Genomic DNA, 16,707 nt, shown 5'->3' on the forward strand with positions numbered 1-16,707 from the left:
AGGTGTTTTTAAATTGCACCATGACCACCTTTACCCTGGCAACTGAATTAAAAGCCACTCCTTATTAAAACACTAAATGGGGATTTAATATTTCCACCATTTCTACAGATCGTTATTAGCAGACAGAAAATATCAACCAATTATTTCCCAAAATGTAAAATTTAATTTACAAAATTAAACTCTTCCTGCCAAGCTGCAATTGTATTAAGTTACAATTAATACAACAAAGGCTGTATTTAATATGTGCATGTAAAATATGCTTAGGCTGCTGCAGTAACTTTTAAGATTTATAGGTGAGGGATAGAATTTACTTTGGAGTAGAATTAAGGCAGACACATTTTTCTTTTTACAAAATGTTTCAGTGAAAAGACATTAGGTAGCATTAAGTATTACTTATCAAATTTTGCAGATTCTCATGCAAGAATTATGGAGGTTTTGCAAGAGCAAATACGAAATTATTCCATAGCTTTAGTTGTTAGTGTGGTATTTCATTTAGTACAGTGTTTAGTGTGGTATTTCATTCAGTACAGTGTGATTTACTTTACAGCGCATACATTAAAAACTACTGCAAAAGAAAGACCTTCAAATGTTAAAAAAAATCCTGATTCAGCACAGGGAGAAGAAATTTTGGAAAATGTGAATGAGACATGAGTGTGATTAACAGAAGAACAACACAGAACTGTTATTTCACCTCTAATTATAGAGGCTTTTCAAAACAGTGTACAGCACTACCAACATGAACATGGGTTCCTGAGGACCATAAACAGAGACAGTCAAAGATCTCTGATAATAACAAATATAGGAGAGTCTATTCTCTGTCAAACAAAGGGCCATTAGCAATACATGCAGCAGGGGAGGGGAAAAAAGTAAATAATATACCCTGGAAACACAACCAAGGACCCCAGAGCCATTAACCAAGAGCGGTTCTCAGGCTGCTTATAATAAGAACCATAAAATCAGCAGAACAGTCTCACATAGTAACTTGTTCTACCCAAAATCCCAACACACTTGACTTAGCAACACTGCACCTTATGAGGCAACAAACCACAAGATATTTTTTAGCTCAAAGTTAGGAAAAAAATAGACAAACACACAAGTTCAACTAAGGTAACTTTTTAATGATTTGCAGCCAGTATAGATAATCCGTCCCATAAAAGTAACCCTTTATATCAATCTAATTCTGGCTGTTTCCCAGCCAAAATAATTTTCCAAGTCAGTTGCAGCAGGAGAGAAAAATATAATTTCATAATGGAAACTAGTACCCAGCCTAATCACAAGATAATCCACTGCTTCTCCATAACAGAATCCACCTTCCATCAATGCAGGATGACAAAAAGTTACATCTGGCAGAGAAGCATCAACTCCAAAGTAGTTTTCCAAAATAAAGTGGAAGCAACTTGATCATACTTAAACAAAAAAATTAAAAAAAAAAAAACCACCCAAAATAAAACAAAAAACTGACCAAGATTTAATGCTGCTTTGTCTCATCCACATGATGTAGGGCTCATTACAATTTGAAAGGTAGAAAGACGATTTTTAAAAAACTTAAAACTGAATAAACTGTTAATGTTGATTATCATTTAAATGCTTGTTCTGTGAAGATTTATATTGCTTCTGAGGAAAAAAAAAAGTCATGTGTACATAACAAATTCAAAGAAATCTATTTCAGTTATTTTATTCTGAATACTTGGTTATAAACCCAAACTGTGAGAACACCTCTCACAGTATTGTTTTTTTAATCCAAGTCATAGTCATCCTACAAAAAAAAAAAAAAAGACAAAAAGCAACAAAATCCCCTCTGCACATATTAAAATCCACTGAGCATTTTAATGCATTTAAATCTTAGAAAGACATCTCCCAGGTCTTCATTAATTTAAATCTGGCTCTACCTTAATAGCAATTACAGTTCTTATCTCTGTAACTACTGCCAGAAGGTTGGTTGGATCCTCCTTTCCTAACAATTAGGAATCCCCTTCTAACACCTAAGTGCTTTTATATATGGACAGCCTGTTTTAATCTGAATTAATGTAAAAGTTTCCTTCTAATGCTATATATTTACAGAGAGTAATCAGAGTGGTTTTCTCCCACTCCAGAAAATAAAAGCAACTAGGCGTTCATCGGAAGAGTCTCTTCCTTGCATCAAACCTATCAATCACAAAGCCATGGAGCAAGTCAAGCAGGGAATGTGATCCTGCAGAAAACTGACCCGGCAGAAGAACTAGTTCGCTGTCAGATCAATGTGATCCTTTCAGCAGCTGCCTGTTAGAGCAGATTAAATGCATCATGAAACCGCATACAAAGAGTTTACAGAGAACTGGCCAGCCACCTAAAAAATAAAGCAGACTTGGAATAACATCTCATAAGAAGCATTCATTAAAGCTAGTATTTTCTCCTCAGCAGACACTAGAATCTCCCAGCCATCCTGAAGGATACAACAGACAAAAAAGGAGAAAAAAAAAAAGGCTTTTTCATTGGAAATGCATATCATGTGGCCTTGGTTTTCAACATAGCATGTGGCTACACACAGATGAGCAATAAGAAGTGTTCATGTTCTCACAGAGAAGAAGAATAGAACTTCTCCAAATGCTAAATCTAAGGGATGGAGATAGCCCACAAGACTAACAATTATTTTCATTTCATAATCCCCACCAAAACTTTTAAACATTCCTAAAACAGCTATTCCTGCATCTCTGCTTTAGTTACCAAAGAATCTAAAGTCTATTCTGCCAGGAAGCATTGTGATAAACCATCATGGTGTATCTTTCCTCCTGCAAAGCCCAAAATGGTGATTCACTGCATTGTTATTTTTTCTCATTTAACTGGGAAAGAGCTGTTGTAACTGAACTCAACTGACATTATGCAGCTCCTCAGGGAGAAGTATGTGGTGCTTTCCAGAGGTGATCAGCTCTGTTTCAGCAAGAGGTAACTACTCCTGTTCACAACACAATTAACCCTGGCATAGCACATGCAAAGGGTTGCTGCTGAGCTAAGTTCAGACTTTGTCATTCTCTCCTCCCTCAGATATAAAAAATATTCTTTAAGAATCCCTTACCATGTTCATTAAAACAAACAATATTCATCCTGCAGCTCCAAAATTATGTTAGCATGTGGTCAAACACATGGAATTTACAGGGGCCTTGGTTTTGCTGGTTTTTTTTTAGAAAGTAGGGTGGGGCATGTTCAGTTGGGGTTTTTTTACTATTTTTAATAGTATCCAGACTAAATTTAATCTCATAGCAAGTCTCCTGTAAACTAAGAGAACAAATAGAAGGTGTTAATGAAAAAAAAGACAGGTTTGACTAAGCACAAGATTCTTAGTCAAGTGGTACAAAATAAATCTCAGCAACTTTCAAAGAAAGTCATGGAAGAAACCTAAGTTTAGTGAAATTACAGCAGGCAAGTTCAGTATGTCCAAGAATCTGATTCAATATACCCTGACCTCAATTTACTCCCTAAGCATTCAGTTAAATAGCATCAATATTTAGGAGCACCCACAGGTAACTAGCAAAAAAGTTTCTCTACAGATCAGTATCTGCTAGTCCAATTTAGCATCCACTTGTTCAATGGATGTATATAAATATATATTAGTTAGGATTACAATTTACATATCAAAAGAAACAAGCCTTTAGGTGGAAAGAATAAAGCAGAAAGGAGTTTTTAAAAGAAATTCTCACACAGACCTTCTACAGGTACTGTAACAGAAAATAACTATTATTTAAGTAACTCATATGACTCATATTACACCCTAGACAAGGATTAATCCAACACCTTTGAGGCCTTTTTCACCTTAGAAGAGGGATCTTCTGCTCAGCAAAGACATACCTTTATGCTAGCAGAATCACTTCCACTTGGCTAACTTTGATCCATTCCCCAGTCTGAGGAAGACACAGTCCTCTGTCCAGTAAACCCATACTTTTGGGGGGCCTCCACAGGCAGCACCTGCTCAATACTGAACCAAGTCAGCCACCTCCAGGGACCTGAACTGAACCCTCATCCCTCCTTAGTCCCTATTCACAGCCTGGAAGTACAAACAGAAACACAAAGGTACCACCTGGGTCAACAAAAAGCCATCCCTTTTAAAGGAAGAAGTGCTTTTCTCAACTATTTTGTTCCTGGCTGTGGAAAATTAAAAAGCTTAATGACAAAGCTGAATACACACAACTTCCAGATCAATAACATGCAGTTCTGGTTGTCATCAGCCTGACAACAATTAGCAATTAGTGTAATACTGAAGAGAATCAACAGCATCGGCAGGCAAGTCACCTGGACTTTTCTCACTTAAGTGGCCTTATTTGTAAGAAACAGCAATCAGAGCTGGTCTTTGCCATCTGCAGTATTTGCTAGAAGTTTAAAATGTTACATACAAATAAAAGCAAGTTTTCCCAAAGTAGATCACTAACAGCAAGCAGCATCTAGGGCAAGAGATGAAAAACTTTCCATTGCACATACTTTCAGCAACAATTAGCATTCACAAAGTAAAATTCAAAATAACCTTATCTACATAAAGGGAATGGAGGCTGAACACATGTGATCCGCATTAGTTGGATACGTGAACAAAGTGCTGAAGCACACAACCAAGAAAGTCCCCTTCCTACAGGGACATGGGAGGGGACCAGCAGACGGGTTAAACCTCACATGGCAAAACAGGTCAAAAGCAGGTTGGCCGGGGTGAAAATGAAGCTGTAATCCCCCGCTGGCCCTACGCGCCACCGACGGGGCACAAGGAGATGCGAACAAGATGAAATGGTGAGGGAGAAGAGATAATAGTTTAAATACGTATATACGTGTATATATACTGATTAAGAGAGTCGTCACGTGAGCAGCAGATCTACGGGTGAGATCTACCTCCCCCACGAAAGCACCGGAAAAATGCAGAGTAATCTAAGCGGATGCACGCACATGTGCGCATCCACGGACACACACAGCGTAGACACACAAAGCGCACAGAGCGCATCTGCGGAGTTGCCGGGGTCCCAGCGCAAACCAGCAGGTCAAGGCTGGAGTGACGATGCACCGCAGGACAGCGGCACCTCCGCCGAGCCGCACCGGGCGGGGCACGGCGGGTTCTAGCAGGAGCCGCCGCCCCCCGGGGCCGCCCGCTGCCGGGCGGATAAAGTTTGCAGCAGCCGCCGCTGCAGTGCCGGGTGCGTCCGCCGCAGTGAACGAGCTCTGCCTGCGGGAGAGCGAGCGCCGGTAGGCCCGGAGCCGGCCGCGGTATCCCTGCCTTCCTTCCCCACCTCCGCCCCGCCGCGCCCCCGCTCCACTGACCGATCACCTCCTGCAGCTCGTAGGCGTCCCTGCAGATGGGCCAGCCGGCGGCCGGGGCGGCGGGTGCGGGCGCCGGCTGGGGCTGCTGGACGTGGACCGGTGACTCGCCTTGCTCCGCCATGATGCTGCCGGAGCGCCCAGGCACCCGACGACCTTCTCCAAACTTCCCCTCCAGCAACACCTTTCAGCCGCCCTCTGCCTCCCGCCCGCCCTGCCCGCGCAGCCGGCCGCCCGCCCGGCGCAGGGAGGAGGCAGGGCACCGAGGGGGAGGAGGCAGAGGCGGGCGTCGCCGCCGGCCCCGGCCGCTCGCCCAGCGCCGCTGCGGAGGGATGGAGCCCGAGCGCGGAGCCTGGGCCCGGCGGCCCCGGGCGGTGCCGGTGCGGCGCCGGCAGAGCGAGGCGGTGCCCCCTGACGCGCCCCCGCCCGAGGGAGAAGCGCGGGCGCTCTGGCAGAGGCGCCCCGCGGGAGCGGCCCCGCGCACCCCGGTGCTCGCCGCCTTCCCCGCCGCCTCGTAACCTACCTGCGTGCCTGCTGGCGGCAGCTCTGGCCATCGCCCTTCCCCGCTCATCCCGCGGCTCGCTGAGATGCTCTGTGCGTCTGGAAGCACCGCGAGGTCCTGCACAGGGCGGCGGGCTGAGCGTGTGCAGGCCACGGCCCTGCCGGCGGACTGCCGGACCCCGCCAGGGCCGAGCGCGGGATGGGCAGGACTGGAGGGAGGAAGCCGCGACGCGTGGCGGATGCTAAAGCACCTGTTAGGCCGATAGCATAAGCACACAGGCTGCTCTGGAGCACAGCTCACTAAAAGTGTCACTGCTGCAAGATGACTTGTATTCGAATTTGAGGACGTGAAGAAAGCATTTGCTTTCATCGGTGATCGTGCTGCAAAATGTTTAAATCACCGTATGACCAGTAGCCCTCTCCAGGATGAGCAGGTCAGCTGCACCGTGTCACTTCAGTGCAGACACTGCCTCAGCTCATGCTACCTTGAAGGACTGAGGACAGTTGAAAATGCTCCCTTTAGCTAACCAGTACCAAGTGATTTAAACAAATAAGAATCATGATTAAATGTCTCTACTGCTTCCCATTATACAGTGCAAGGCTAAAAAAAAAAAAAAAGCAACAACCTGGGGTTAAATGAAGCTCTGCTGTTAATAATAGTATAAATTTTTTTTCTTCTACGCTCTTAGTAGTGTCAAGTGTTCAATGATATCATCAGGATTTTACTTACTGTGAAGTAATTTAGAAAATAGTTATTTGTGTAGTCTACAGTCTCATTCCTACTTTGAATGCTTTGCATTTCCATATAGTTCAATATCTTACTTCCTGCTACAGAATGAACTTAAGAGAATTAGAACTAATACAGTATGCAAGCAGGAAAGCTGTAGCACTGTCGAAAAGAACGGAACCTCACAAATTATTAGGAAGTATGATGAAGCGTGATTTAGAGTCAAGAAAAGATACATGTGACAACGCCTGTTAGCTACTTTGTTCCATTGGGGATAATGCCCTTTTGGTAAATATTTTTTGTGTGTGTGGTCAATTCGGTGAGGACTCAGTTAATTCAAGGTTATTCCAAACAGGAAAGTTACTTCTATTTTGTTGTGTTGCTGAGAAAGCTGAAGGAAGTCCTAACCACTGCTTAATGATTGATCAGGTGTGTCAGCAACTTGCAAATATTTGTGCACTGCACTTCCATTTTCTCACAGGCAAAAGTTTAGCTTAGTATAGAGACTATTAGCAGTAGAATAAAAATATTGCACATTTTTTGCTAAAGTAATGATTCCTCTCAATCTCATTTTTAAAAACTAGATGATTGGAGTATATACAAATTAGAAATTATTTGCCACAAAACTGAAGGTCAGCAAGACTTGGAAGAGGAAGTATTAAATTGTCATTCGGCATTAAGTTGAATGCCAAGACCTTTCTGCCAGGAATAGCATAAAAAATAGTAGAAGAGCAACAGCACAGGCCAAATCAATCAGCAGAGAAAATGGGTTACTCACTATTGATGGAAAACAGCCAACTTCTCCATCTGTACTCAGTTGTTGCGGGGGGAGGAGGTTGGAGGTGGTTATTCTGAGCCATGAATTTCTGTGATGCTACTGCCATATCGCTCCTTAAACTGCTGGTTAACATCTGATACCATTATAGTTATTTTTGTCCTGATCGTTGCCCAATTTGCCCAAAAATCCCTACCATTCTGGGGATTTCTAGAGTGCACCTGCACTCTGTAGTTAGTTGAAATGACTAACTTGTACAGGAGGACCCTTCCCGGATAGCAATTTTATAAGCAGTGGGAAGTGTTCCGTGCGCTCAGGGCACAGCTCGGGAGAAGGTCTCGCCGCAGCGCCGGCTGCGAGGGCAGCGCGGGACCGGGAGCCGGGACCGGGAGCCGGACCGGGGCCGGGAGCCGGGAGCCGCTCGCCCCCTGCTGCAGGCGGCGGGGAAGGGCCCTGCAGCCCCGGGCTCGGCCCCGCTCCGCCGCGCAGGCAGCGCCCTTCTCCGCAAGGCTTTCTGGACACTGGAAAGAACAGCAACCTGCTGGTTTAGAAGGTTCCAGAAAAACTGACCGGCCTCATGTACAAATCACTGTTCTCCGATGACAGTTCAGAATGGTCCCGTCTGAATGTGATTTGGTCTTTCTGAGTGCCTGAAGACATAGGATTCCATGAGATTGCCTGGGTCACTGAGTCCAGTCACCAAATGATTCCAAAGTGAATAAAGGCTTTACACAGCCAGGTTACAATCAAAACTGGCAAAATTTAAAACCATGTAGGCCACTATGACAGGAGAGTCAGACCACGCTCAGACCTTTTGGAAGTTCCTGCAGTACCCTCTGCAGATGGGACAAAACTGTGTTCAGAGCAAAATAAGTCAGACTCCTGATGCAGATGCAGCCTGTGTGTTATCAGCTTGTTCCTCGATGTCCCAGCTGGCTTTGCACGCTGGGAACTCCTGTTACAGCAGCTAAGCCTTCACATCCGCCCATCCAGCTTTTCAAACAAGGCCATGGGAACACATTGTGCTGTTAACTTGCTCTTGCTGCCAAACCACCCAAAACTTTAAAATCACTGGCTAAATATTACTAGCTCATCCCAGCACCATGAGCCCCAGTGGCTAATTACCTAAATCATGAGGGCACATCAATCACTATACATTTAAAACATTCAAAATTGAGAATTTTGTATGCATTTAGAATATTTACATGCTTGCCATAATGACAACAATAGCCGTTTTGGAACCTGCAGGAATCACAATCTCCACAATGATTATTTGAATGAATTTAGGATACAGTCACCATGAAAATGACAGTAAGCTAAATATTATTGTTGCTTTTGAACTAAAGTTTAATATAATTAGGATGATGTGGAGGTGTCTGGATTACTGAAGCTTTTAGCAGGAATAAACTCTCCATAGCTGTGAATGAATAAAACTCAAATATATAAAATATTTGATCTAGGAACTTCTATGGCTTTCATCACTGTAGGATATGAACATTTCATGCATATTAATAAATTAATCTTCACATACAAAAAGAGTGGGGAATATAATTACCTCAGTTCACACGTGGAAACAGAAAAAGCTTAAGGGATTTGCTAAAGGTCATAAAAGAACTCTGTAGCAAAACTGGGAGTGTAATACGTATTTTCTAAGGATGAGATTTCACACAGCCTCACGAGATCAGGGATCTAATCTGGTTGACAGCTAATTCCTGGTTTGGTTCATCTGAAAACATTGGCTAGTCACTGGTTAGCCAAACAAGCCGTAGACGGGATAAACAAGGGAGACCTGAAAAAAATGCAGCCAATAGTGGGGAATAGGAAATGCCACCATTTAAGCAGAAGCACAGTTTCAACTTTGTTAGATGATCATGGAATGCCCAAAACAATACCTTAATTAGAAAAGGCTATTCACCATTTGAGTAAATGACCCTAGCCTTTGTTCATTTTCTTTTTATAGTATCAAAGAAGAAACAGTCCATATTTTACTGGAAAGCTACAAGCTTCAATGCAGCAATGTTTATAATGTGCTTGAGTTCTTGGGATTTAAAAATTTCTAAAGGTTTTCCTTTTTATTTTGGGGATGTAAGTTGAAATAATTTTGTAATCTAAATGCCATAATTGCGCCTGTATATGAAACTCAACCATTAAACAAAAAACTGTGATTACATTTAGATTTTTTTTTCTTCTGGTGGTTTTGGTTTTTATGGGTTTTTGTTTGGTTTGTTTTTTGTTTGTTTTTGGGATTTTTTTGTTTTTAGTTTTTTGTCCTGGAAAATTTGGGGTCTGATGAGCAGTGCTCCCTGGGAAATCAAAACAGCACTTAAAACCAAAATAAACCTTGCTCATATTTTATAATTTCTGTCTAACATTATGATTTACAAATGAGAAATTAAATTGTCCAATGCTGCTGGATAAATTTCCCTTCAAGTAAGTCAACAAAATTCCCAGTCAAACTTGAGCATTATGAAAATCTCAGGCTCCCATCTCTCAGGGCAGCTTGCCTGGCTTTTACACGACTGGCCGAGCTCCTCAGCCTAGGTCACCCTTGAGGAAGAAAGCTGTTTAATGAAGAGTTTCTGCTTGAGCAAGTCATGGCAGCGAGCAACAAGGGCTGGGCTGCCCTGGAGGGCAGGTGAGCCAGGAGCCACAAGTACCAGTGAGGCAGCAGGGCCAGTGGCCACACCAAGCAGGAGATACCCTGTCAGGAGCCCAGGCAGAGCCAGGGGTGGCAGCCAGAGTCAGCTAACAGTCCAGGGACTGCCAGGTCAGTCTAGGGACAGGGCAGGTCCAAGCTGCAGCTAGAGAGCTCAGTCAGCAAGGCAAGGTCAGGATCATCCGGGTGCAAGACTGGGCTCTGCTACCGTGTAAAAGTAGGCTCAGACAAGGACCAAGCACAGCCACAGGCAAAGGTCTGAGCTTGGACACAGCAGAGGACCCAGGCAAGACTTCTCCTACCTCTGTCTTCCAACTTGGTTGTTTTCACAGCACCTTGATCCAAGGTTACGGAGCAGCACCACGTCTGAGCTGGCCTTGAGTGCAGACAGTAAAACTCTAGGTGTAGGGAAAGAGGTTGCAAATCCAGTTAGTGTGCTCAGAGCCCTGGCAACACGGGCTTAGCATCAAGTACTCGAGTGTTTCTCTTGTTAGGAGTGTTTGCCATACCCACCATTAATTTCCAGAGTCACGCGACAGGTCAAAAGTACTGTCAGGGTAGGTTCAGATTTTAATTCAGAAAATTGCTTATTGCCCTAATTCCTTCTACTCCAATAAAGTGCTGAAACACTGCAAGAATCTACCCAAAGGGGAAAGTACAGAAGTTGCCATCCTTTCCTGTGTATCAGCTACATCTCATAAAGCTTCCTGGATTAAGACAAGCTATGGAATAATGTCTGAAACAAAGCAACATGGAGTAAATCCAGCAAATGAGTAGCATCTACTCTAGGAAGATTCAAATACCAGTTAAGGCATTAAAAATAGAAGTCAAACTAAAGAAAAATCTCTCTTACTCGAAACAGTGAGGTGCTTCAAAATTCTTAAACACTTCTTTTTCTCCTCTCTGTATCTCTAGAATGTTCACAATATTAAAAAAAACTCAAACATTTGTTGACTCAAAAATTTAGGCGTTAGTCTTCTTTTAAAGACATTTAACAATTGCTTTGGATCTTGCATAATTTGTGTCATTCATAAAAGGAATTTAAGTGTAGAATTATAAATAACATTTTTTTCTAACACATCTCTTTTTTTTTATGATTTCTTTAAAAATCTAATTTATCCAAGAATAAAGGAAACCTAAACTAATCAACATTGTGTTTTTAAGAGATGAGAAACAGAAATTAGGCAGTTTAGGCACAACATTCTTTAAGTTTTACTGGCATATCATTAAAATATACAAAGTTCACTCAACAGACATCATTATTCACAGATGATGTATGCATAAAAGCCTTATTTTTAGTATATACCACTATGTAAAACATGCCAAGACAGCATTCTTAATTTTGTTTCCTGCTTTACCAATAGTAGAATCAACTGTGCACAAATACCAGCTACTCTAGTTTCAGCAGGCTTTGCTATAACATCCTGTAATGCATCCCTGCAAATACAGCAAAGTCCTCACTCTGACCTGGCATCCTGGCCAGTACAATGCACTTACAAAACTAGGTATAGCTGCAGAAGCCACACTTTGACTAGTTCTGTTTGTTGTGCTTATGTAAGGGTGCTTATTGTATTGATATAAAAGCCTGATTTTGCCAATATACCGAAAAACATACTAGGAAATGGTGCCAGCAAAATGCAGATTATCTCTGTTGGTAAACATGTCCTAGCATAGGCACAGCTTTTTTTTTTACCAGTGATTACACCACCAACACATGGCTTAGTGCTGGTATGAAAGTCCTCACCGATCTAGGTCATACCACTTAGCCAGAGCATCAGCTGGAGTGGTGTAGTTCTGGGATGTGATCTTTGAGTGGCACCAGAGAGAGCTGTATGGGAAAAGAATGCTACAAGGCAGGGCAGCAGGCACAGCTTGCTCTGGGATGTGTAAGGTCCAGGGAGAATATTGAGGGGTAATAATCAAAAGGCAAGAATGATATTTCTTGGGAAGAATAGTACAATTGAATATCTAGATAATGATCTTCAGAGGTCCCTTCCAATCCCAACAATTATGTGGTTCTCTGATTCTGTGATCCAGCAGTACAAATGACAACAGGAAGATACTTAAACAGAACTTTCATCTGAATCTGTACTATTAGTGTGAAACAAAATGCACAACAAACCAAAAAAACTCTTGGGATATCAGCTCATTTCCTATAGTAGCATCTCAGACACTTGTTACTTAGAATAAGTTTACTATGAATTTTTATTACAAAGACTTGAGCAGTGTATCACACATATATTTTAAATGTACATGTGCAATATCTTTTAACCAAAGGAAAGAGAAACTCTAAGGAAATATGCAACCTGTCTAAGCTGTGTGTCTTTATGAACTTATCCTGGTTTTTTAAGTTGACTGGCTTGTGGCTGGAAGCATGAATAGAAACATCATTCCCGGTCTTTCAATAGTCCAGAATCCTGGTTAGCCTGCTGACATGTTGAGACAACTGAAGTTATCCACTCTAGGAAGAAATCTGCAGAGGGTGGAACACATGGCACTGAGAACTAGCACAGTCTTGAGGCAGGAAAGGTGGCAGAGCTCTAAATCCAGGAAGACTGGCAGGTAGTCCTAACAGTAGCACTAAACATCACGAAAGCCCTGAAAGTCTTTGCCTCCATGAGAGAAGAAAAATAAAAGGCAGGCAGGTAAACAATGATTATATTAAAAACAAAAACAAAGACAAACAAACAAAAAAACAACCCAAACAAACAAACAAAACCCGCAAAAAAACAAACCAGAAAACTGACTCGAACAAAACACAGGCTGTGATTGTCAAAAATAATATTCTTAATGGCACACCTTACAAAGATAAAGCCATTAGCACAAATGGGGACAGGAGGTGCCCAGCTCCACTTAACAAATTTGGAGCAAGATCTTACTCATATGTTTATTTTAATTTTTGTATAAGACAGCAGAGGCCTGATCTTTAAGATCAAAATGTATTAAAAATTCTAGGCTATATGTGGACTTAAAAAGAAAACAAGATATGCCACAACACAAGTTCAGTGGAGACAAAAGAGTTTTTCCTGAAGACAAGAACAGGAAAAATGAGCATAGGTAAAATCTTTCCTAGACCTGTCTATGTTGATGGCGAAAATACACAATTTAATATTCTCATTTTTCTGGAATAGATATGCTAAAGGACTATCTCATCTAAGCAGCTGATTGACAAAGTCAGCCTTTTTTAGCTACATAAATATTCTAAGTTGAAGTTTGTGTGGCACAAATTTGGGCAGATCACAGAAAAGTCGATCATCTTTATCCCTTAATTTAGTAGGTTGCCGAAAGTCCCTTGCAAGTAACACCATCCCTATTGAAAAGGATTATAGAGAAACAGGGTCAGATTCAGTTTCATTGATGCCATATCCTGTTACTTAGTAGCACAAAGTATAATTTGACAGGTCTAGCAATGAATCATTGTCAGTAACCTGCAGACATTTTCGACAGAAAACTCCCAACTAGAATACTTGTAATGGAGGAAGCTGGAGGCAGAAGAAGAGATGGGAACACTTATCAGAGATGAAAAGTAAGTCTGATCTCCAACCAGAGACAGTCAATGGAAAAAGGAACATGTGGCACCTTACCCAGCTCCCAGAAAGGTGTAAGACCAAACACATACAAAATGAGATGTAAGAATAATGGCTTGCTGCAGAATTGAGGCAAGATCACCAAATCTCCTGATATAAAACAAGCAGAACAAATGAATTTTCTGTATCAGTTGTGGCAGTGGTATTTCAGCTAAGAATCACTGTCATTTCAAAGTTGTTATACATCTAAGGAGACTCCATTTATAACATGAAGTTTTTTAAATATTCATATATGTTTTAATCTGCTCACAAAGAAATTTGAAGCATTAAAAACAGCAACTCAACAGTTCTCATGTGCCACAAATCTTAGAATCAAGCAGGCAATCTCTCTACAGTGTCATTATGCAACTTAAGTGACCGTCATAAAATTTAAAAGTAAAAATACCTTCCTTTATGTTCCATTCATCATTATTACTCAAGTGTTGGAGAAAGTGAGAGAAAGAATGGAAATCACTTCACTTTCTAAAATCACAGTTAATGAATTATAGTTAATAGTTAGTCATAGTTGGGCTCCGTATCTTAAAGATCTTTTCCACCCTTAACAATTCTATGATTCTAAGACATGTATTTATTTTAATCAGTATTACTGTAGTTTGGGCCAAGGTTAGTTAAAACCTGTCTCTTGCCATTTGTCTGCATTTTGGTTTTGGATTACAATCTTTTGGGGTGGCACAGACTGACCAGAGAAATGCTTCTGGAGGCACATGGGGGCTTTATTTGAATAGATTTCACTTGGTGAAATGGTGCTTCTAACAAGTATCCCGGGGACCTCAGCTCTCCATGATCAAGGAATCTGATGTGACTGAGGGTTATAACTGAGTTATAACAGGTTACTCAGTTATAAGTGCAGGTAGTATTACAGGAGGCAGAGTCTATCAAGCAGTGTGCCAGTCAGTGAAACACTTCTAAGGGCCATAGAGGCAGGTGCCAGGGATAGTTTAACAACACCGAAGAGCTGACCCAGATCCTGCCTCCACTGAAAACACGAGAGATCAAGCTAGAAAAGGTGCCTGAATTCTGCACAGACCAAGAAGATTTGGATGCACAACAGATCCAAATTTCAGGATGAATTACCAAGAGTCCTAGTGGACTTCAGGACTCTGCCAGTAATATCATACACCACCACACTACCTATTTAATGTGGAAATTACATTTTTTCCTGTTCTGCAGACTAAAATTATCCCTGTTTGACAGCTGGATAGGAAGCAGAACTACAGTGATATGAAGCAATTTGTCTAAGACCATGTTTTGTTCCTTTCACACACATAAAAACATGAATTTATATTCCTTGGCTCTCAAGCTAGTGCTGGTTCCCTTTCTTATTCTTAGATCTTAATCAAGTGATCAATTAAAAATTTTTTTTTACAGATTTCTCCTCCTGACACAATGATAAATAGTTGTAAGCATTTAAGTAGTTTGCTAACCTTCTGTTTTGATACAGCAGTGGAATGTACTTGAAATAAAGGCCAGAATCAATTTTTGAAAGCTGAAATTAAGATATAGAAGGAGCTCACTTATCTGATAGAAGTACTTTTGTGGCCAGTTGTTAGGCAGCTCTGTTAAACTGGTTTCACAAAAGTATTTCATAGTGTACTCACGATGAGAAGTGCTGCTGAATGGTTCATTTTGTGTAGAGCAAATCACTTAATTCTCAGCTTCAAGGAAATCTTTGATCAGATTGTTCACACAAGTGTTATTGAAGCCTTGTCATAGCTGATATGGCCAGAAAGTATCAAACAAGGAGGGTATGCACATATGCTCTGGTATCACTGAAGCTATCAGAATTTTCCCATTAACATACTAATAAAATATCATAATTATGTTTAATTTAGGTAACTAATAAGAAGTTGTTTGCCATATTTTTTTAAAGGTTAAAAAAACCCCCACACATTTCATTAATTGAATATACTTGACTTAGTAGGGTTCCTAAATAAATTTCTAAGTAAGGTTTTAAGCAAACAGGCTTGTTCCATAATTGCCAAAAAAGACAGTATTAGTATTAAAATAGGTTTAAAAACCTACCCTACAATTCCCCCCAACTCATAATTTTCTTGCACCTTTTTTTTTAAAAATTATGTTTTCTTTTTATCACCCCAGTTTACTTCCACAACAGAAAAGAAGCTTAAATTACCTAGGAGGTCATCATCTAGGAAATTATCTAGGAGAAAACATAGCTTATGAAAAGACAGTGGAATATTTTAAAATGGTCTCTTTGAAGTTTGTCAGATGAGACAGAATAGATTTTTCAGTGCTGAGATATGCAATATGCTGTAGATTGGAAGTGAAAAATTAAACTAATCATATGTCTCATAGGAGTCCAAACTAATTTGCAACTTAAAATGAAGCATCACTGCAGGTTTCTCAATGGGCATTGTGGCCAAAAGAGCAAATAGGGGAAGAAAAGAATAGCAAATACACTGTGATGGATAAAAATCTGTCATCGTTTGTATTGACACTGCAGCATCAGCTGCATAGTCTTTGTAACTACATTTCAAAAAGGATATCACAAAGGTAGTTAGAGTGGTTTCAAAAATAGGTAAATCAAAAAAAAAAAAAAAAAACATGGGAATGGAATCAAGGGAATGGAAAAACCTCTCACATTGAGACAAGTTAAAAATACAAGCCATGTTTGCTTTAATGTGAAAATAAATAAGAATATGGTAGATAAAAATAATATTATGAACTTACTTGAATCTTTCTGTCTGCAGTACTTTTACAGGAAAGAACAAGGCAGCATTCAATTACATTAAAGAACAGGCATACAAAAGTAATGAGGCTCCACACTGGGCAGCTAACATAATCTTTGCATTCCTCCACTGTGAGGAAAATGATGAAGGCTGACAAGTGATAGTCAGAGTTTATCTAAATAACAAATAGCCAGAGTTTTACCTATGGTCTAAGCTCTCAGAAAAATTTTTTTAGGTATTTAAAAAATCTCTATTAGATGAGGAAGAAATCTAAAGCATGTGCAGGGTGCGAATAGAAGACACAATGTTTCCCTCATATGCTGGCTGCAGAGGTCTTATATATTCTTCTGAAACACCTTGTGCTGACTGCTGGCAGACAAAAAAATCCTTGGTCTGATTCAGCTGCCAAGTTCTTGATTTGTTCTGGGACACATCAAAATATTAAGTTTTTGACCTTACCTTTCAGAAATGTATTAATTGCTTTAACTGCACTGACAATCAATCATCAT

General features: G+C 40.9%; 1 protein-coding gene across 8 annotated transcripts in view; it reads right to left on the minus strand.

The window, feature by feature from the left end:
- The window catches only part of STK39 (serine/threonine kinase 39), an 82,281-nt gene extending 76,274 nt beyond the window's left edge, over positions 1–6,007 (minus strand). For 2 of the 8 annotated variants that reach the window (XM_068195771.1, XM_068195770.1), the window contains exon 1: positions 5,269–5,672. In XM_068195771.1, the coding sequence (XP_068051872.1) occupies positions 5,269–5,389 (121 nt within the window). In that variant the 5' untranslated portion in view covers positions 5,390–5,672. The other 6 variants (XM_068195769.1, XM_068195766.1, XM_068195768.1 and 3 more) reach the window with 6 other exon arrangements.
- Positions 6,008–16,707: the final 10,700 nt, after the last annotated feature.

The sequence above is a fragment of the Anomalospiza imberbis genome, chromosome 7, assembly GCF_031753505.1.
Source record: "Anomalospiza imberbis isolate Cuckoo-Finch-1a 21T00152 chromosome 7, ASM3175350v1, whole genome shotgun sequence".
NCBI lineage: Eukaryota > Metazoa > Chordata > Aves > Passeriformes > Viduidae > Anomalospiza > Anomalospiza imberbis.